Genomic DNA, 21,866 nt, shown 5'->3' with positions numbered 1-21,866 from the left:
CAGAGAAACGATCTTTTAATCTTTAAGCATTTGATCTGGCTGAATTTTCTCCCTTTAGACAGTCAAAGGATGATGAAAATTCCCCACTTACTACAAATATTCTCAAGAGTAGCACTCGTACAACAGGCCAATTGTTGAGTCAAAGATGCATTATAAAGACGCAAAGACTCAAATTCCCCTATGAAGAAGATACACTTCCCCAAATAGAAGTCAAAACATGGTTCTTCTTCACCACAATTTTCACTAGATGGATCACATGGTCGGAGAGAGAATCAACAAGATTGAGGAGAAGTAAAGTATCCCTTACCCCGATAAGAGGGGTAGAAGTTATCTTTACCTCCTACATGTACTTATCACGCTAAATCTTAATACCGCAAACACTCTCTTCCAATTGTTGCTTTTCACAGCGGTGTTGTTCGAGCCAAAGTGATTCATAGCGGACAGTTCCACCAAGGGCTGGAAAATCAGAGGCATGCCGGGTATACCAAATTAGAGGCATTGTGAACGGGAAGATTAAAATCAAAAGAGCTTGAAATTTATGGATCTTACCAAAGGTGGCCTTTCTTTTTTTCTCTAGAACGAGTCTCTACCAACAGGCGGATAACAATAAGGCACTGCAAGTGTTTCTTGTCGACATCCTCTATAGGACCTCCTCTAAAATATCTCCGGTGGTTGATAAAGCTCAACAACCGCTTCTTTTGATACAAAGACTCATCAAAAAGATCTTCCTCTTTATATATGTATACACTGTTCCCCATAAGAAAATGAGTTTCAGTCAAATACTTGGCAAGAAGCTCGACACATCATCCTTCCACTCCGTCCCCAAGACCGCACATCGTGGCATGAGCTTCAAGGCCCATGGGGTGACCAAGAAATACAAGTTTTCCAAAGGTTGTAACTTATGAAGAGGCCCAAAGCCATGCAATATCGGCTCGAAAGAAACTAACCCTCTGTTACGCCCTCGAGCCATAGGACTATGACGACATATAAAGAGATGAAAGAAAAGGGTCACAAAAGGATTTCCTTTCAGGTACTCACACCAATACTGGTAAACCTTCAGGCACACCCAGCTTCTAGGATGAAGTTGCGAATGAGTTATCGCTGGATATTTCAAGACTTCTATCTCAAAGGAAGCAAAGGGTAAGCGAAGACCCAAGAAAGAAAAAGTACATTCGTAAAAGAGAATGGCGTAATCTTCATACTTTTTGTGTATTCTTTCATCCTCGGTGGGACTTAAGACTACTTAGTAGGAAGATGGTTCGAGTCCGGGAAAGGTGTCATCTAGACCGCCTACGTTGACAAAAATAGAAACAATAGAAGAGAAAAGGGAATCCACCCAATAAGATGGAACACTCTTCTGGGATTTGTGACCATTCTTCTGTGATTTTTTACCCATATTATACTAACTTTTCAGATGCAGGAAAGTGAAGCACTCAAGAAAAAGATAACTGCTAAACTGGAAAAATAACTTAAAAATTAACGTTGACTCTTTGATGACTATATTATAACCTGCAAAGGGAAATAGACTCTATCAAACATGTCAAATCACTCGCACAACAACATATGTCAATAGCAATAAAAACTGAAAACACTTGAAGAAAACGGGACTTTAGTCTTATGGGTGCAAAACTTTCAATCTCCTTGAACTTTCTTTTGGTGCAATAGTTGGCTTCTTGTTACGTAGAATGTTCAAAAGATAATCATGAATCGAACCGAATTAAAGTTAAAATAATCAAACTATTTTATTTGGTTAGTAAACCGAACATAACTATCATTGTTATGGATCTTGAGTTATGAAGATAAGGACTTATGAAGGATGTGAAGGAGACATGGTGGATATTCATTCCATCTTTGGATAGATGAACTCCACTACATTTAATGGTTAATTTAATGACTCATCAATGACTGAACATAAAATCTCCTCATGATTCCAACCAGATTTTACTTGTTCACTGAAGCCTTGCCACTCGTTCCATGTGAGGTGAATTTATAGATCAAAAGGCTACACATACTTCATTGGAATACTTGCATGTCATTTATTAGTATGCAGAATTCACATGTATGATTGGTTTTCCGTTCATCACCATCACCACTTAAAAGAAAAAACAGAGATTGAACATACTAGAAATTGAGTTATAGTATAATCCTCTAGCTAGTGTTGTTTTATCAATGCCACCAGTTCCACAAATTCCAACCATACAAACATCATCAACATCCTTAGACTTCGTTTCTAGAAGTGATAACACTTTGACATTTTGTAATTCAATCCCATTGGATTATCAGCTATGTGCAAAGGTGTCAGATTTAATTTGTTCGATACTTCTTCAGTAATATTTTAAATTAATTCATATCTATACCTACAAAATTAATGAGGAAATATAAGTCCTTTAAATTGACTTTATTGAATGTTAGGTCTGACTGTCTAACTATTTGAAAGAAAAATTGAGGATGTAAATACTTTAATAAGAATGGGAAAATTTTATTATTGATTCAAATATTTTTATAAACGATGTTAAAATACATGCGTTTTTTAGTAGTTATATGTAAAAGTATAACCTCACACTTGTTCTTCTTGATCATAAAGACTAAAGAGATAAAATGCCATTAAAAAAAGCTATAAAATAATGTGTGCATTATCAAAAGTTTGTTTTACAAAATCTGTTCCACTTTGATTGAAAAATATTAGAAAAAAAATAGTTAAATGTATTTACGTAACACCGACACCTCTGAAAAAAGACGTGTCCGTGTTAATATTGAACACATGCATCGACACTTGTGATTACGTTTAATTTATTCAGTATCGGAGTCGTATTCGGCGTATCCATGCTTCATAAGTAAGTAAAAAATAAAGATAAGTTTAACAAAAACTTATTTAAGTGATTTAAGCAAAATAACATAAAATAGATAAACAATACAAGAAACATTTAAAGGAAGAAAATAGGGTGTAGTACGGGGAAATAAAGATTTCATTCTAGTATTTGAAAATTAGTTCTTCATTCCGGCTAAATTGGTGGAGAAGAAATATGGTGTCAAGTGATAAAATAGAAAGGAAATCATACGACTTCATTATGTACCTCTCCATTAAATTTTAAATGATTCAAACAAAGGAATATCATCCATTCCATTTCATCTCATACTCAACTATAAAGATACATTCATTCACCTCATAAAATGTACCTCTTATGTTTCAACCCATTTGCATTTTTGTTTATACCCATTTTTGAAGTGCCATCCTGATAAATTTGCAGCTGCTAGAGTGTCCATTTACATACTTTTTCTTTACTAATTTTGAGATTTTCTTCATACTTAGTCATTGACCTTCCAAAACATTCCCTCTGATGCCCATACATTTGAAGGGTCAACATGGTAGAAAACTAGACGAACCAATTGCCCTTTTTCTTTCTTACACTCCATGATATTGACAAGTTCATCAAGACACCAAGTTGAGGATGCAGAATTTTCTGAGAAAACAATTATGGCAATCCTAGACTCATCAATTGCTTGGAGAAGATCTGTTGAAATCTCTTCTGCTTTCTTCAGTTTGATGTCATCTTTGAAAGTGTTGATTCCCTTTCGGCGCAAGGTATTATAAAGGTTGCCTGTGAAACCGTAACGAGTGTCATCACCGTAGAAACTCACAAAGAAAATCCATGATCACCATGGACAAACAAAATCCAAAATCATCAAGCCAACATAAACCAAATTGGGAGAATCACCAGATGGCCATTCAACAAAGCAAAAATATCTAGGACAATAGAAGCAAATCAAAAGAAATACCTGATGAAAAAATTTGATAGGACCTATATTGAAAGAACTGTAATCCCACAAGCTAGAAGACAATACTTGCAAGACCAGAAACTCAAATGTGCACCCAAATTCAGACTTAGTTCTTAAGTGATTTTTGGCTGATAAAGCCCATTTTTTTAACTCGGCCTTTGTTTTTCAATTTCACCCCTCGGCTTCCTCGAATGGTTGGCCACCAATGAAGCTTCTTTTGCCTATGTCCATGTGCATTATTATGAGACCCTTTAACCAAACCATGCTTGGAAGGCTTTGGCTTCTTTGAATGCCGAATGTGTCTAATTAGTCCTTCCACAAGTCTATGAAAATGGCCAATCTGGTTTCTGTGTGGCACAACTTTTGTAATAACCCCTCTTCTTGCCTTTTCAACTTTTTGATTTGTTATCATTCCAGGCTTGTTTTTGTGATGGAAAACATTCTGCAAGGGATTCCACAATGAATGTCTAGGACCTTCGTAAGAATGAAGGGTACCATTGTTACCATCATGAAGGTGATGGTGATGATGATGGTGGTGGTGAAAGATTAGTCCCAACTTATTTTTCAGTCTCTTTAGGCCTCCAATTGTTTTCTTTGGATTTCTTTCACTGTGATATCCATAAGATTTAAAACTTCCAACTTTAGGTGAAGGGGCATTGTCTTGATTGAAATTTGAATCACTACTCTCTTTTGAGCTTCCTTCATATAATGCATCAACCATCCTTCCTGATTTGGAACCTTGTGTACCAGCTGATAAGAAGGAATCCTCAGATTCACTACCAGTATTGGCACTGTCTTGCTGAGAAGTCCATTGAGAAGAAGAGTCAGAGTTTGAGCTTGATTCCTCTGGTTCACGAAGTTGGGTTTCAACCCTAGTTTTACGAGGCACAACATGACCTGTCTTATGAGTTCCTCTCCTGTCTAAAACTGATTCATCTCTATGTTGATGGGAACTCACCTTAATCTTGTTGGATCTCTGGTCCAATAGAGTTGGCTTTATTACCCTTTGATGAAGCGGTGGCTTTTCTCTTCGGGCAACAGTAGGTGTAAATCTTTGTAAATTCTGTGCGTGGGAAGATTCAGAATCCCTTTCCTTATGATTCAGATTAGGCTTAGACCAACCTGCTATTGGAGATTTTCTGACCAAACTTTCCCTATTGGTTTGACTCAAAAATTTCAAAGACTTCTTAGTAAAATCAGTTTGATTCAAAGGAACCCTCAAACCTCGAATACACTCACTAGCTTGATTCCCAAAGTGGGCATCACCACTAACTAACCTATTCAATGACTTGACTCTTTCTATCATGTCTATGTTTTGTACTGAAGGTTGAATCCTAGTTCCACTTCTCAATTTGTCTTCAACTGATACTAACTGTTTACTGACATGCTTTGGTATGTTAACGCTCTTTGCGGACTCTGCATTATTCGTATGAAGCCTACAATTCGGATATGCCACCTGACTCTGACTCAATGATTCATTTCGATCTAAAAAGGGTTCCGCAGCTGCACTTTCTGAAATCAAATTTTCACCTTTAGAACTTGAATCACAAGTGTGCTGATCCATTAGCCTATGTCCTTCCCAGAGAGACTTTTTACAATTAAACTGACTTCTTGCAGCACTATCTTTTCTTTGTATTTTGGGACTTTCCAAATTAGCTGATTTGTGCAAAGGATCACGAACTGCACTGTTGCTCTTGCTGGATTCCACCAAATTTGAGCAAAGCTTAAAAGCCAAAATGCGAGATTCAATTCTTTTTATTGCATTAACCAAATCATCCGAGAAATCGCCCTTCTGTTCTAGACATTCAGAAAATCTGGAAGCACTCTGCAATGACATATTCTTGTCATTATTGGACTCGCCAACTTTTGTGTCTAACATTTCCAATGATTCTTCTGAATGCTTACCAAGACCATATAAAGCATTCACATTATTATGTTGTTGTTCATGATGACTACTCTCTATGTTTGGTAAAGCATCTTCATTAGATTGATTTTGTTCCTTCACTGAATTATGCTGCATCATACCATTCTCCTCACCCAAACTACTTAGTGTTCGACTTTCCGTTCCTCGAGTATCAGAGATGCTAAAATTTGACAGCTTTAACTGTTCTTTGTTACGTAGTAATTCAAGTTGAGGTTGTTGATCCTTCCGTAAATCCATTTTACTTCGAGTTTGATTGTTTTCCGAGGTTTGAGAAATGTTATCTGCCACTGCAGAGTTTGACTGCAGCACGGTCACATGTTTTTCTTGTTCAATGGATGTCTTAGAGTTTCCTGCTTGTGTTGCTGTGGTCTGTTAAATCAGCATGTAAAAAAATAAATCACATAGCATGACAGAAGGTTTTCTTGCATTCATGCAACCTGGGTTGCCTTAAATCAGATAACTCACATTTCAACTTCGGTTTATCAAAGTTAGAACGTAATTAGTCCCATTAAAAGTAAAAAATCTGGATTTCTTGACTGCAGAAAAGTCTTGCAGAATCACAAATTTTCCATTATCAAACAACCTGGTTTGTCTTAGATACTCATATTTCAACTTTATATTTATAGTCAGATTTAGCAAATTTGAAACTTAACCCCTCCAAAAGAAAATTAAACAAACTAGGTTGCTTTACTGTGTCAAGTTCATAATTTCTCAGTCAAACAGAATCCAAATCAAATTAGAAGCATGATTTTAAATTGCGGTCTGCAACCCCAATTACGGCAGCAATATTACTATGTGATAGCCTCCGCAACCGCATCGAACTACAATTGCATTGTGATTTTAAAATCAGACGTCCAACTGCATTAGGAACCCATCAGACAATTTCGCCGGTTTCTTTAAGTATTTTAATCAAAACTCATAGTTTCAAAACTTTAAAACTCAATTTACTTCTAATTTAATTTAAGTGTTTTTCAACTGTGTATTTAAAACACTTCTCAATCAAAACTAACGCAGCAACAGCCGCAATGCGCATTGCAGCAACCGCAATGACCACAATTGCATCACCTACAACCGTGCAACCCCTTAATAACACTAAATAGAACAAAAACGGAAAACAATTTGTGTACAATACAATGATGAATAGTAAGAATCAAAACCTTCAAATGAGTCTCAAAAACAACTTCAACAGCAACATCAAGTAAACTTTTCAACAATACTCGAGCTCTCTCAACCACCTGCTACAAACAAAATCAAACAAAAAAAAAACATGTTAAAATTTATGAAACACTACTCAGATTCATCATGAAGAAAGTGATTTCCAAACACAAAAAACAACGAAAGTGTTCAATTAAAAAAGGATGCAAAATGAAAACACAAACATTCTCGGAATTTGAATCTTTCAAAGTGGTACTATTATCCTCAAGAAGTCTATATAAGAGTCTTATAGCACATAGATTTTCATGCGCTTCTTCAAATTCCATCGATATTCACCGTCTTTGATTTCAAACTATGGCGTTTTTCAGTCACAAATTGTGAAAGTTGAGGGAGGGAAAATATTAGGGTTCATATCAAAATGTGAATCAAGTGTAACTAAAACGAACCGTTTTGTTTTGATTATGAAATGTGCAAATAGAAGAAGAAGAAATGAAAACACAAAAGCGCGCGCAATGTATCAGTTAGAAACGATGTAACGGTTCGTTATCAATCCATTGATATATGAGGTGTATACGGTGGACCATAATTCAACAGTAAATTGATTTTTAAATTGATATAACGCCCTCATGTAAGTACAAGGGTGTCAATAAAATGATGTTTGTTTTAATTTTTGTAAATAATTTTTGTATATTGTGAGATATTTTTGTTTAAAACAATTTAAGAAAAAAAACTTTAAGAGAAAATGCGAAGATTAAATAATATCGATTTCTTTTTTTAAATATTTTTTCTATATTATTATTTTGACTTTTTTTATAAACAATATTAATGTGCAGTTCTTTTTTATAAACTTTCTCCTTAGTTAAAAACTTTTGAACGATATCAAACTTTTGCTCTCCATTAAAAGACTTCCACAATCTGCAATATGGATGATTGATCTTATAAATTTTTAAGTCAAAGATAAACATTCTTTCTTCAATTTTGTAGTTTGTGGGAGTATATATCATTTTCACATATATGACATGTTTTATGTCCCTTGACGTTGTACTCAGACAAATTACCGTATCCAGGAGAGTCATTGATTGCGCAAAACAACATGACATGCATCTTAAAATTATCGCTCGTATACGCATCAGCAACATCAATGTCTTCCTCCCACAAAACTCTTAAATATCTATGTTGTTTCCTAATTGTAATTTGGACCTGAAACCACTTTTGATAACTTCATATATTTGCGCTTCATGCACAACCACGGAGATAGGTTATAAATAATGAGAAGAACAAGCGATAAAGTATGGTTAGTACTCACATTACCAAACAGGTTCATTTCATCGGTGGAAAGTCCAAGCCTAAGGTTCTTTGGCTCAAGAAAAAAAATCTAAAAACAACAAATCAATTTTCTTCTATAGCAATGAATAAGCTGAATGGTAAATTTTTCATAATGATCTTGACAAGGATAAATTGTTTGTAACAATCATTTTAAATGAGATTAAAACTTAAAAGGTTATTCTCAAACACAGAAAATCATAATTGAATGATATTGTTCAATATTTTAACTACTATTTAATTAACAAAAATGATAAAGATAAATCAATATATGATATGTTTGTTTTAGTTAAAATTATCCTTCTTTCATTTATATAATTTTTGTAAATTATTTGATTTGTTTTTTAATTATAAAACATTTTAAACTTTTCAAACATAATTAAGAATAATAATTAATTTTATTTACATAAGATAAATTAAGAGTGATTTTATAAAATTATTCTTCATTAATCCTGTTGAAAAGTTAAATTAAAAAAAATAATAATAAATACTTAAGTATATAAAAAATATTATTTATGATTGATTGATATTATAGATGAACATATTTTTTAGCTTTGGCTATGCATAAGGATTTTCCTTATGCACCATGCATAAGCCTACATAAGCCATTGAATCATGTTTTTAATCCAGTATTGAATATTGAGTATGAAGTATTGAGTGGTGAGTATTGAGTATTGTGTAATAATAATTAATGTATAGAATTTGATTCAATGATCCAAGGGTCCGTAATAATCTATGCACGGTGCATAGATTTTTATCTATGCACGGTAACTGCACCCATATTTTTTTATTCAGTTTTTTTTTAAATTATCTATAATTAAAAAAACAAAAGGAATAATACTAAATTATTCATTTTATGTAGAATAGTATTACTTTATTATTATTTAATCATAAAAATGCTAACAACTTCAATAACTCCCACCCTACCAATACAAGTACCAAGAGGCAACATAAAACAACCGAGACGAAAACAAGAAAAAACAAAAGCTTATTATTGGGATGACCTTATGAGCTACGAGAACAAAGCATTGAAAATTAAGAACATGACACAATAAAATCACTCTCTAGAAACCATCGTCATCGGAAAGTTTTTCTGCAATATACTCAGCACCTTCCGCCAATGCGACTCCACCAAGTACCCCAGCAACCGCACCCACAGCCAATCCCGTTGCCATTCCACCAAACTTACTCTTCTTCTTTTCCTCCACTTGCACGTACACATTCGTTTGTGAACTATACGGCGCCGTTTGAGGGTACCCCGCTGGCGGAGCAGCAGAATAATACGAACCCTGTTGCTGGGGTGGAGCAGCAGCAGGAGCAGGAGCACCGTATGGAACACCATAAGCAGGAGGATAATACGCACCCTGCGCATGATTAGCATTCTCTCTGATCCCCACCTTAACCTCAACCTTCCCTTGTGGCCTTCCAGAAGGTCGCTTCAACGTCAGCTTTCGACTCTCCCGCTCGCCGATACCGAAATCAAGAACATCAACGAGCTGAAGCCGAGCCGAGCCGATGAGTTTCTTAGTACCTTCTTCAAATCCAGCATGAACCACGTCGAGGTATAAATTAATATCCTCGAATGGTATTGGTGGCAAAGGAATGGTCAGTGGTTGATTCCAATCAGCCTCCGTGTCGCCATTTGGATCCACATTGGTTGTGAATTTGTTGGCTTGATCAACCCAAACGACGGCGTATGGTTGGTTAGGGCCGTGGCGCCAGTTCACGTTCTTGAGTGATTTTGCTGATTTGAGAGTGAGGTCGAGTTCGTAACGATGTGATGACATTGTTTCTTTCTTTTGGAAGGGAGTGAGAGTAGTGAAGTTGAAGATGTTAATATGGTTGTTATGGTTTTATAAGGATGTTGAGATTTGTTTGTTTTGGAAATTTCTTTTACTTGAATGTGCTTTGTTTCAAAAGATGTTTTTCAAATCTCACTTTAAAATTTTTTCCCTGAAAACCTTTTTTTTAAGGATAAAATATAACTCTCTCTAATTTTATTATTAAAGGATTTTAATTTTTTAATTAATTAAATAAAAAATATATATAGTATATGTTTTGTCCAAATACGTTGAGTATTTAATAAAATTAAAAAATAAAAAATTTGGATACTTAAGTATGAAGGAATTAAATTATTTCTAGAATTTTTTTTCAAATAACTTTTTCAAATAAAATAATCAAATAATCAACATTCTCAATTATTTAGTAAAATAACTAAATTTCAAATAAAAAAAATTCATATACAAGAGAAGGAGTCACTCCCTAATGCACATTACTTAAAATTAAACTCATGCCCCATTTTTGCCTCTGAGTGAGTGTGTAGTGTTGTCATACCAATGCATATGGTGTATGTTTTGTGTAATTGAGAGTAGGTGTCATTCTTCTAGCGCGTGCATTATTTTTTATTGGCACATGTGACCAAAAAGTAAATCATGTGTCAGAGAAAATAGTGTGTGCTCTTAAATACACATGACAGCATTGCATGCGCCAGAAACATTGACGTATGAGTTAAATTAATAAGAATGCATGCACCAATCGCATTGACTCTTCTTAGTGGTGCATATTACTTTATGACTTTTATTGATGATTATTCTCAGAAAACAGGGGTTTATACCTGAATATGAAAGATCAAGTGTTAGATACCTTCAAGTCGTTTCAAGCATCAGTTGAAAGGGAAACGGGAAAAAACTAAAGTATATTTGAACCAATAACGGGGGAGAGTATGTTGGACCTTTCGACAAGTATTGTCAAGATCAAGGTATACATCGTCAAAAGTCTCCTCCAAAGACACCACAATTGAATGAGTTAGCCGAATGAATGAATAGAACTTTGGTGGAAAGGGTGAGATGTTTACTTTCTCAATCAAAGTTACCGAAATACTTTTGGAGAGAAGTGTTGAGCACGGTTGTACATCTTTTAAACCTCACTCCATGTGTTTCGTTGAAGTTTGATGTTACAAATCATGTTTGGAGTGGTAAAGATATTTCCTACAACCATCTTCGAGTGTTTGGGTGCATTACTTATGTGCATATTTTGAAGGATGAGAGATCTAAATTGGATGAGAAGTCGAAGACATATGTGTTTGTTAGGTATAGACTTGATGATTTTGGATATTGATTCTTTGATCCGATTCAGCAGAAGCCTATTCGTAGTCGTGATGTTGTATTCATGGAAGATTATACCGTTTAGGACATTGACAAAGTTGAGTATAAAGATACGACTTCTTTAGACAGTGAAATGGTTGATACGGACTCAACTACTATTGCTCTTACCCTTATAATTTTCTAAGATATTCTGATTGAAAATCAAGGTATGGATTTGAATATTGATAAATTTGAAATCCTAATGATATTGTTGATGTAGGTGCTACGGAAGACGTTGTTGAAAATGAGGTTGAGCAAGAAGTTGAAAGTGTAGCAGTCAGATGCTTCTAATGAGTTGAGGAAGTCTAATCATGATAAAGGGTCTTTCGATTGATACCCCTTGAACGAGTATGTTTTTCTTACCGATGGTGGAGAACCCAAAAACTTTAAAGAATTTTTGGAAGATGAGAACAAAAAGAATGGATAGATACCGTGGAGAATGAAATGCAATAATTAGTTTGTGAGAATAATACCTTTGAGTTTGTGAAGTTTCCAAAGGATAAGAGAGCAATGAAGAATAGATGGGTTTATCGGATTAAGCAAGATGAGTATACTTCTCAAAGAAGATACAAGGCTTGTTTGGTGCTAAAAGATTAAAACAACAGGAAGGTGTTAACTTCGGCGAGATTTTTGCTCTGGTTGTGAAGATGCAATATATTCGAGTGGTTCTTGGGCTAGCCGCTAGTCTTGATTTGAAAGTAGAGAAAATGAACGTGGAGACGACTTTTCTTCATGGTGATCTACATGAAGAAATTTACATGGAGCAATCGGATGGATTCCGAGAGAATGGAAAAGAAGGCTCAAATTGGTTAAAAAGTTTTTATGGTTCGAAACAAACACCACGCCAATTAGAGGTGTGCATGGTTTGCTAGCTATCTTTAGAAACCAAACCATAATCAGGGACGGAGCCAATAATACTCTTCTGTGGGCCTAAGCTCCCACTACTATTCCACCAACGTACTAATATAAAATAGGGTCTTGCTAACCAGTGCCCTCGGGGCAATGGTTAAGCATTCCAAAAAAAGAAAATATTTTATAGAAAATTTACTATTTCAACTTTTGAGGCATTAAATACGCAGATTACCGAGATAAATTTACTATTTTAAACCATTACCCTGAGGATACTAGTTAGCATTTCCCTATAAAATATTAACATGTTCATGTTTCTTCTAATATAGGTTAAATATAGGTTAAATGAACAATGTTACTTTAATATATAAGTTAACACTACAACTATAAATACATAGATTTAATTTTTAACATTTAATTGCTACGAAATATTATTTGTTAGTATTCAAAATTTTTGTGTTAATTGTTTATGTTGAATGCTTTAAAATTAAAATTTATTATAAATTCTAGAAATTACTGTGTTATATCAATTCTTTAATAAATTTTGTTTATTTATATTTTATAAAATATAAATTGTAACATGTATTTTATCACCAAATAAAATGAGAAAAAGAAATATGCACTGACACTATAAAATAATAAGATATAGTAGTGTAAAAAAAATTGATAAATGTTAATACTAGATTTTGCTGGGTATTTGTGATAACTATTGTCATTTTATGTACGGACTAAAAAGGACTAAAAACTATCATATAAAAGTAATATATTAAACCTTAAATATTATTTAATTGGTATATATATATATATATATATATATATATATATATATATATAATATATATATATATATATATATATATATATATATATATATATATATATATATATATATATATATATATATATATATATATATATTATGTCTCACAAATATAAATATTTGTGAAAAAATATTTTTAATAAGATATGAAAATGACATAATTATAAAAAATAATTTAATATATGTATGATTGATTTGTATGCCCATATACTCTCAATTTTCTGGCTCCGTCTCTGACAATAATCATACTCATTTTCAAACCATTTAAATGGTTTGGATTTATAATTATAACTACATTTGAATCAAAACTGATTATTAAACCAGTTATAAATTTGCTTAAGATTTTATAACCGTTTTTTTAAATCCAGTTTTAAAAATATTTTTTATTTTGAAAATTAAAAATTTTATAATTGAATAAAAATATTTGGATTAATTTTGGATTTTGAATAATAACCGGATTATAACCGAATCCAAAAATAACTTAACCGATTAATACCTATTTAATTATATCCAGTTTATGTGGATCGATAACCAAATCATTAATAACTAAACCGGTTAATAATTATTTAATCATATCTGAATATTTAAAACAGATTTGGATTCGATTGTGGATTTGGGCCTCGCAACTGGATATTTTGCACACCCCTATCGCCAATGGTATCAAAAGTTCAACTCGGTGATGATTGAACATGGGTACAAGATGATCAAGACCGATCATTGTGTGTTTTTTTGGAATTTCTCCAAAGGTGATTGTTAGAACATAATTTGGTTTTGATGATAACAAGGAAATAAATTTTGTATAACTTAATCTGATACTCTGATGTGTATGCTTGTATTTCAGATGATGTTCTGACTCATGCTTGATAGAACGTGAAATATTAACTTATGTTAAGCAGATGAAGTATAAGAAGCTCTAGAGCTAAGGAACCTTCTGAATGCACACGCTGAAGCAAACTCTGTTAAGAAGAAATAAAGCAATCTGAAGTTCTGAAGTTCTACTACATAAAGTAATTTTGTATGCACAAACCGCTGTGGAAATATTCTGATAGAAGATGTCTTCACAAGTCAAGACAAAAGTTGAAGAAAAGCAAAAGCACAAAGTTCTGACAATAGCATAAAATACCGTTAGAGACATAATGATTACATGACGACTGAAGCAGTTTTAAGGAACAAATTTCAAGAAGCGTGGAAAGCTAAGATTAACCAACACGACACACAACAGTTATTGCAAAACAATTTACGAGGTTACAACGAATAACAATTTTCGAGTATTTTAAAAAGAAGATCATTTCTTCATAGAAAGTGTGGCTGGAATAATATAGCGCTTAAAACCTTAGTGAAATATCACAGTTGTGATAAAGTTTATTAAGAAGCAGGTTGTGAATTCAATGCCAAGAAAAAAGTATAATGCAAGGGAAGAATAAAGGACAATGAAGAAGAACACAAGAATTGGTTATAACTGTTATTCTTTTACGTTCTCTTAGAAAACAAGATTACAAGTTTACAAGAATAACAAATAACCTCTCTCACCCTAAATTAGGATTTGCAGCATTGCAGTGATGAGAGACTGGTATGCTATTTATAATAAAACGTAACATACTAACTAATGGGCCTTTTCCACAAGGAACATTACACAAGCCAACTTAATAAACAAGTTAACTTGACAAATTAAGGTTTAAACACTAAAACCTAATTTAACATGCTAACAACCCTAGCATGTTCAACACCTGCATGTTATACCAATCTTCGACTACAACATGCACACTTCGACACCAACATGTGAATAACCTTTGACTTCATGCTTAACCCTGTCGAACCAAGAAGGTACCTTTCTACCATACTTGAGTTCGATCCAATATCTCACAAAGCATGTAATACACTATTATTAGAGGTTACTTTGTAACTGTTCCTTGAGAGACCAGTTAGGTCAGAATTCTCAAGAGGGCTAGGACTAGTTTAGTCTTAGAGGTTGTTAGTCACAAGCAGTTGGCTTATGCAAGGTTGTTAGTCACCAGCAGTTGGCTCGTGCATTGTATTGTTAGTCACACCAGTTGGTTGTGTAGTTGTAATCAAGTTTTGTTATAGTGGATTAAGTCCTTTATTGAGAGAGGCGAAATCACCTTGGCGGGTGGACTGGAGTAGTTTGCGTTGCAAACAAACCAGGATAAAAATAAATGTGTTTTGTTTATTGTTGTTGCAAACCAAAAGGGAAAAACTTATTCAACCCCCATTTCTAAGTGTTTTTCTAAACCTTTAGTGATTTCATTATTCTCTAGCTTTATGTGGATGATATGTTAATTGTTGGAAAATATATTTCAAGAATTAAAGAGTTGAAGAACACTTTAAGTGAATCTTTAGTTATGAAGGATTTAGGAGAGGCTCGCAAAATTCTTGATATTGAAATTGTTTGAGATAGAAATGAGAAGAAGTAGTAGTTGTCACAACAAACGTATGTGGAAAAAAATCCTTCGGCATTTTAGTTTGGATAAGGCTAAAGCGGTGAGCATTCCATTTGCTTGTCATTTCAAACTTAGTCATAAACTATGTCCATCCACGGATGAAGAAAAGTTTAGTATGAAGAACATTGTGTACTCGTCGACCATTGGTAGTTTGATGTATGTTATAGTTTATATAAGACCTGATACTGCTCATGTTGTGAGAATGGTGAGTCGTTCTATCTCAAATCTGGGAAAATATCTTGGGAGACCGTGAAGTGTGTGATGAGATATTTGTGTGGCTCGTCGAATTTGAAGCTAACCTTGAGATGCAAGAAGTCTATATTGGTTGGGTATACGAATTCGAATCTATTCAAAAGCTTAGGTGATCGAAAATCCTCTTCGAGATATATGATGAATTATGTCAGGGGAGTTGAGACTTGGCAATCAAAGTTGCAAAAGTATGATGATACTTCTGATATGCCCGAATAAGTCGAAATAGTGGGAAATGAGTCTAACTAAATTGATTATTTTTTCTAAAAGTGAATCACAAGCAAGAATCAATGCTATTCACAATCATCTAACATTATTTACAATATGCAAGAATCAATGCTATTCACAATCATCTAACGTTATTTACAATCTGTTATGGTAAAAATAATACTGTCCCTCCTAATTTATATAAATTTTGTCAATTTATATAAGTTATTTTATTAGACCATACATTTTGAGAAGGTGAGAGAGGGGGACAAATATTTCTGTTATGGTAAAAATAATAGTGTCCCTCCTAATTTATATAAATTTTGTCAATTTATATAAGTTAATCTATTAGATCATTGATTTTGAGAGGGTGAGAGAGGGGGACAAATATTTCTTTATTACTCCCTCCATTTTACTAAGAGTGTCGTTTTAAGATAAAATATTTGTTTTAAAATGGATGTAATTCTCACTTTTCAATGAAGAAATGAAAACAGTGTACACACTATTTTCAACACATTATTAATAAGAGTAATTTAATAAAAATGAAATATATTATGACAACATTATTACATTTCTTAATCCGTGTACAAAAACCTTAAAAGACACTCATTTAATATTTAATGATAGAAATGCTAACAAACTTTAATGACACCACCCTACCAATACAAGGACCAAGTAATTAAACATAACCAAACGTAACACTTGACACAACAAAGCATTGAAAACTAAGAACATGACATATTAACATCACTCTCTAAAAATCATCATCACCATAACCAAGATCATCCTCAACCCTCTCCGCCACGTCATCCGCAATCTTATCTTCAATATACTCAGCACCTTCCACCAATGCGACTCCACCAAGTACCCCAGCAACCGCACCCACAGCCAATCCCGTCCCCATTCCACCAAACTTACTCTTCTTCTTTTCCTCCACTCGCACATACGACGCCGTTTGCCCATAATTATTACCCTCTTGACCATACGCCGTCGTTTGCGACACATAATTACCCCCTTGTCCATACGACGCCGTTTGCGAACCATACGACGCCGTTTGAGGGTACCCCGATGGTGCCGTTGGAGAATAATAAGATCCATGTTGCTGAGGCGGCGCAGGAGCACCGTATGCGTAACCATACACCTGCGAAGCAGAGGAATAATCCCGCGAATTTGATTCTGGAGGTGGAACACCATAAGGAGGAGGATAATACGCACCATGCGCATGATAAGCATTCTCTCTGATCCCCACCTTGACTTCAACCTTTCCTTGTGGCCTTCCAGAAGGTCGTTTCAACGTGAGCGTGCGACTCACACGCTCGCCGATTCCAACCTCGAGAACATCAACGAGCTTAAGCCGAGCCGAGCCGATGAGTTTCTTTGTATCTTCTTCAAATCCAGCATGAACGATATCGATGTAGAGAGTGAGATCCTCTAATGGTTTTGGTGGTAAAGGAAGGATCAGTGGTTGATTCCATTCAGCTTCCGTGTCGCCATTTTCGTCTACATTGGTAGTGAATTTGTTGGCTTGATCAACCCAAACGACGGCGTATGGTTTATTTGGGCCGTGACGCCAGTTGACATTCTTGAGTGATTTTGCTGATTTGAGATTCAGATCGAGTTCGTAGCGAGATGATGCCATTTTTGGATGGGAGTGTGAGATTGAAGTGAGAGTTTTGAAGTGAGTTACGAAGTTGAAGATGAAAATGTGGTTGTTAGGGTTTTTTATAAGGGTTGTTGGATATTTGTTCGATTTGGACTCGATTTTTAGAGTATTATCGAATTTGCCATAGGTTGGAAGGAGATAAGAAGTTACTAGTATTCAGGTATGGAGGCGTAACGTGGCGAAGGGTTAAAATGGACATAAAAAGTGCATTGGGAAGAAGGAAGGAATCTGCATGTTTGTGTTTGTTCACTATAGAAGGATCTGGAACAGCTGGAAAATGAAATTTTTTAGTTATAAGAGTTTTATAGGAAAAATTCTATTTAAGAGTAAATAGTAAAAGTAATAAAAATTGTTGATTCTTTTGATAATATTAAAAAAATCAAATATTAAGGAGTCAAATATAGAAATTATGTAATGTAAAAAAAAGTTAAAAATTCATCATGCAATTTTTAATGTAATAATATTTTTATATTTAATGTATTAAGATGATTTTTGAAAATAATGTGCAAACTTTGAGTTCAAAAGACCGGGATAAGGAACTCTTACCTCGGCAAGTAATTGTTCGAATAAACAAGTTTAAATATTATTGTTTTTATAAGAGTCACAACTAGTTCAAACGATTGCATCCAAGTGAAAAAGCAATAAAATGACTAATTAAGAAAGGGGTGAGTGGCTTAATACACCTAAGACAATAAAAGAGGCTGAGGAAGTTGAGAAGATTCACTGAAGAATAAGTGTTTCTCTCGTAGAGAAAAGTCCCCTAGCATACTTTTGAAATTATCGTGAAGAAAAATGAAGGATAATAGCAGCGAAGAAAAATGAAGATGTGAAGGAAAGTGTCAATACATCGCATTTGTTACTAGAGATCTCCCAAGAATGAGGAACCCCTCCAAACTAGCGATGAAAAGGAAGACAGTCGAGCTAATGGCAGTAATAAAAAAGGTGGGAGGCAGTTCGGCCGAGAAGTTAGAAAGGCCTATCCTCAAATTTTGCGATAGTGAAAAGATAGAAGGGATCCAAAACGAGATATTGCCTGTAGTGGTAACAACCAACATTGCAAATTTTGATGTTTATTGAGTCCATGTTGATGGAGGTAGTTCTTGTAATATCATATACTTAGACCTTTTTTAGAAAATGGGATTGAGCAATTATGGCCCTACAAAGGATTTGCCTTGCAAGCCATCAATGGTACAATAATCCGTCCTTCGGAGTACATCGAGTTAATAATGGTCACTTTATGAGAAGGACTAGATACAAGAACGAGAGACTCATAATTTTTGGTGGTTCCCTGCAAAAGCGTCTACAATTGCATCCTGGTAAGACCCTTCGTTGAGACCTTTAATGTTGTAATTTTCTCGATCCATCTTTAGCGAAAACACCACAACGTTCATGATGAGCGGCAAACGCTAAGGGTCGATTTGTCCAAAGTGAATATGATATACAAGGCCTTTTAGTGAAACCAGAAAGAGGGCATAAGGCAAAGCTTTGGAGATTAATGTTGCTTCCCTAGTCAAGCAATTAAGAAACATGGGTATTTAGTCCCTAAAAGATAAGGCAGACCACTCAAGAGGAATAAGTGTAGATAATGAGTTTGGATTTAAATCAAAACTAGCTACCATATCCCCATGGCCGATAAGTAGTGGGAATGTCGCTTGGTTAATTTCAATTTGTTTCATATGTACAGCTATGACACACTTCTATGATGTACAATGTTATTACATCAAAACACAAATAAATTTTCACTAAACTCTCTCTTTTCCTTGTGATTTTAAAGGCAACAACAAGTTAGGGGTGTTTTCATATATGCCATAGGCGTACGACCAAATTAATCAAAGTCCCATTACAAAAGACTTAGAGGTGCTATCACAAACGCCATAGGCATATGACAAAAGCAATCAAAATCCTACAATGTGTAACACCTCATTTTTCTTAATAGATATTTTATTATATTTTATTTGTTTGAATTATGCATTTCGATAATTTATTTTATGGTTGGGTGTTGGTGGGGTATGTATCCTTAAATTAGGGATATAGAGAAATGATAGAAATGAGTAGAATAATTTAGAGTTATTTTGGTAATTAAAAATAATGTCTTGAATATTTTTATTGTATTATTTTGTAAAAATATATTTGGGCTAAATATGAGATTTAGTTGGAAAAAGAACTTAGAAAAATAAGAAAAATAATAAAATTTGGTCGAAATTATGGATTATTTGATTAATTAATAAAATAAATAGAAATTTAGAGTTAATAGAGATATTGAGGGTAATTTGGGGAATGTAGAGATAAGTGGGGGATAAAATAGGGATATTCTAAACAAGAGAATTAAGTTTTGTTTAAAAGAGAAAAAAGTGAGGGTGGAGAGTTGACAATACGTAACATTGAGATTTTGGGAACAAAAGAGGCAACAAGAGCAATTGAGAAGGGCAAAGCTTAGAGAGAAAAAATTATCATTGTTGAAGAGTTTAGAGTGCTCACTAAAAATCTAAGGTAATGGTGAGAATTTGGTTCAATAATAGGGGTGTGATGGAAGGGTAGAGTATGGTTTAATTCTCTTTGATTGATGATGAATGTTGTGAAATAATTGATTATGATATTGTTTTATATGGCATAATATGAATTATAAAGGTGTATGTTGATATGTTGTTGTTGTGTTCTTGAATCATATTGAGTTTGATGTGAGTTGGGTGTTTTAGGGTCTGATTTTAGGTGATTTATTTATGAAAATTTTGGTGGATTTATGTTCATTATGAGGTGATTAATATGTTAGTGTTATTAGAAGTTGAATTGGTGTAATTTAAGTAGTTGAATTTAGGTCTGGTTTAGTATGAAGAGTATTTGAAGTGAAACAAATTGCGTAAAAAAGAAATAGAGAATTTTTGGAAAAATTGCCTAGTGTAATCGATTGCAGTCTAGTGCAATCGATTGCATGCGTGTAAAAAATGAAAAAAATTTGTTAATCGATTGCATGATGGAAGTAATCGATTGAATGGCCTAGAAACGTAATTTTTAGAAAAACAATAGTGAAATCCATAAGATGACAATCGACTGTCATTATAATGCAGTCGATTGCACTAAGCCAAAATTTGAGAAATTATTGTTTTGGCTTAAGTAGTATTCTCCAACTATTTTGACTGTAACTTTTAATCTGTAATTCCAAACGAGATTATGTTTGAAGTGTTGAAAAACTAACGTGATTTCGTACCCAGTGACACTCTAGTCAATGGTTGAATTTGTTGTAATCAAAATTATTAATTGATGAGAATTACATGTATCGTTGGCGGTGAATGTTGTGATTTATATCTATATGCGTCATGAGTATGAATTGATGTATTATACATGATGAGTGTAATTGAGTTTTTGTTATGTGTTGTTGAGTTAATAGTGAGTTGCATATATGTGAATTAATAGTTCATTGAGTATGTTAGTTCTTTAAGGTGTTAAGTTGTTGTGGTAACCCGGAAGAGAGGATTATGCGAGTCTGTCAATGTAGGTATATTAGTATCATATGTGGGGTTTTAACGCATTGAATTTTCTAATATTTTCATGCTTTCATGTTGAGTTGTGTCAAGACGCATGTTCACTAGTTCAGAAGAGGGGACTAGTGGCTTGTCCCAAGCTCAAAGAGGGGCTCATGGATTCAGCAGCGGGGACCCCGTTCTTGAGAAAGCCAAATGTTGAGTTGGTACCACATGCATATGCATTGAGTTTCATAATTGAGTTTCATTACTTAAATGAATTGTATGCATTTTATCTGTGGTGTGTGATGGTTGAGTTGTATGTGAGAATGTATTGTGTAATACTGTAAGTGGTTATCTATGAAATGTGTATGTGTTAATATCCTACCTTGCAGTATATGCCTATTATTATTGAATGGGATTTCTCATCCCTTCTATTTGAATGTTGCCTTTACATGAGCATTGTGCAGATACTCAAGAGTAGAGACGCTGTTGTGAATGGAAGCTAGCTTTTGGATCTATTTATTTTTGTATCCTTGCTTAATCTTTAGATTTTCTAAGAGACAATATATGCTCTCGTATTTTTCTGTTTTAGTGTGATAAGCATTTGGAGAAGACTTACAAGTCGATGCTTTTTATTATAATATGTATTTTTATTATAAGACTTAAATTTATGTGTTTTTTAATTATGGTTATGTTTCCATGATATTCAATGAGTTGGATGTCGTGTATACATCCCAAGTACAGATCAGATGAGTTGGATGTCGTGTAAACATCTTAAGTGTAAATGTATGCATTAAAATATTTTGTTGGAACCCGTGCTACAGAGCATACCATGT

At 33.9% G+C, this 21,866-nt stretch overlaps 3 protein-coding genes across 3 annotated transcripts; all 3 read right to left on the bottom strand.

The window, feature by feature from the left end:
• Nucleotides 1-3,149: 3,149 nt before the first annotated feature.
• On the bottom strand, nt 3,150-7,188 carry LOC131623076 (uncharacterized; the record flags this gene model as incomplete). The annotated part of the gene is made up of 4 exons (XM_058894102.1): nt 3,150-6,070; nt 6,708-6,766; nt 6,834-6,936; nt 7,081-7,188. Coding segments are annotated over 4 exons (2,457 nt in total), but the record flags the coding sequence as incomplete, so codon positions are not given.
• A 1,898-nt stretch (nt 7,189-9,086) lies between these two features.
• LOC131622990 (uncharacterized) lies at nt 9,087-10,099 on the bottom strand. The gene has a single exon (XM_058893994.1). The coding sequence runs from the start codon at nt 9,964-9,966 to the stop codon at nt 9,244-9,246; it is 723 nt and encodes a 240-aa protein (XP_058749977.1). The 5' UTR covers nt 9,967-10,099; the 3' UTR covers nt 9,087-9,243.
• A 6,339-nt stretch (nt 10,100-16,438) lies between these two features.
• On the bottom strand, nt 16,439-17,830 carry LOC131622989 (protein SRC2 homolog). Its single transcript, XM_058893993.1, has one exon. It carries the CDS (start codon nt 17,543-17,545, stop codon nt 16,661-16,663), a length of 885 nt encoding a protein of 294 aa, XP_058749976.1. The 5' UTR covers nt 17,546-17,830; the 3' UTR covers nt 16,439-16,660.
• Between the last annotated feature and the right edge of the window lie 4,036 nt (nt 17,831-21,866).

The sequence above is a fragment of the Vicia villosa genome, unplaced genomic scaffold, assembly GCF_029867415.1.
Source record: "Vicia villosa cultivar HV-30 ecotype Madison, WI unplaced genomic scaffold, Vvil1.0 ctg.000048F_1_1, whole genome shotgun sequence".
Lineage (NCBI taxonomy): Eukaryota > Viridiplantae > Streptophyta > Magnoliopsida > Fabales > Fabaceae > Vicia > Vicia villosa.
The sequence above is the reverse complement of the archived record's forward strand: the minus strand, read 5'-3'. Positions and strand labels throughout refer to the sequence as shown.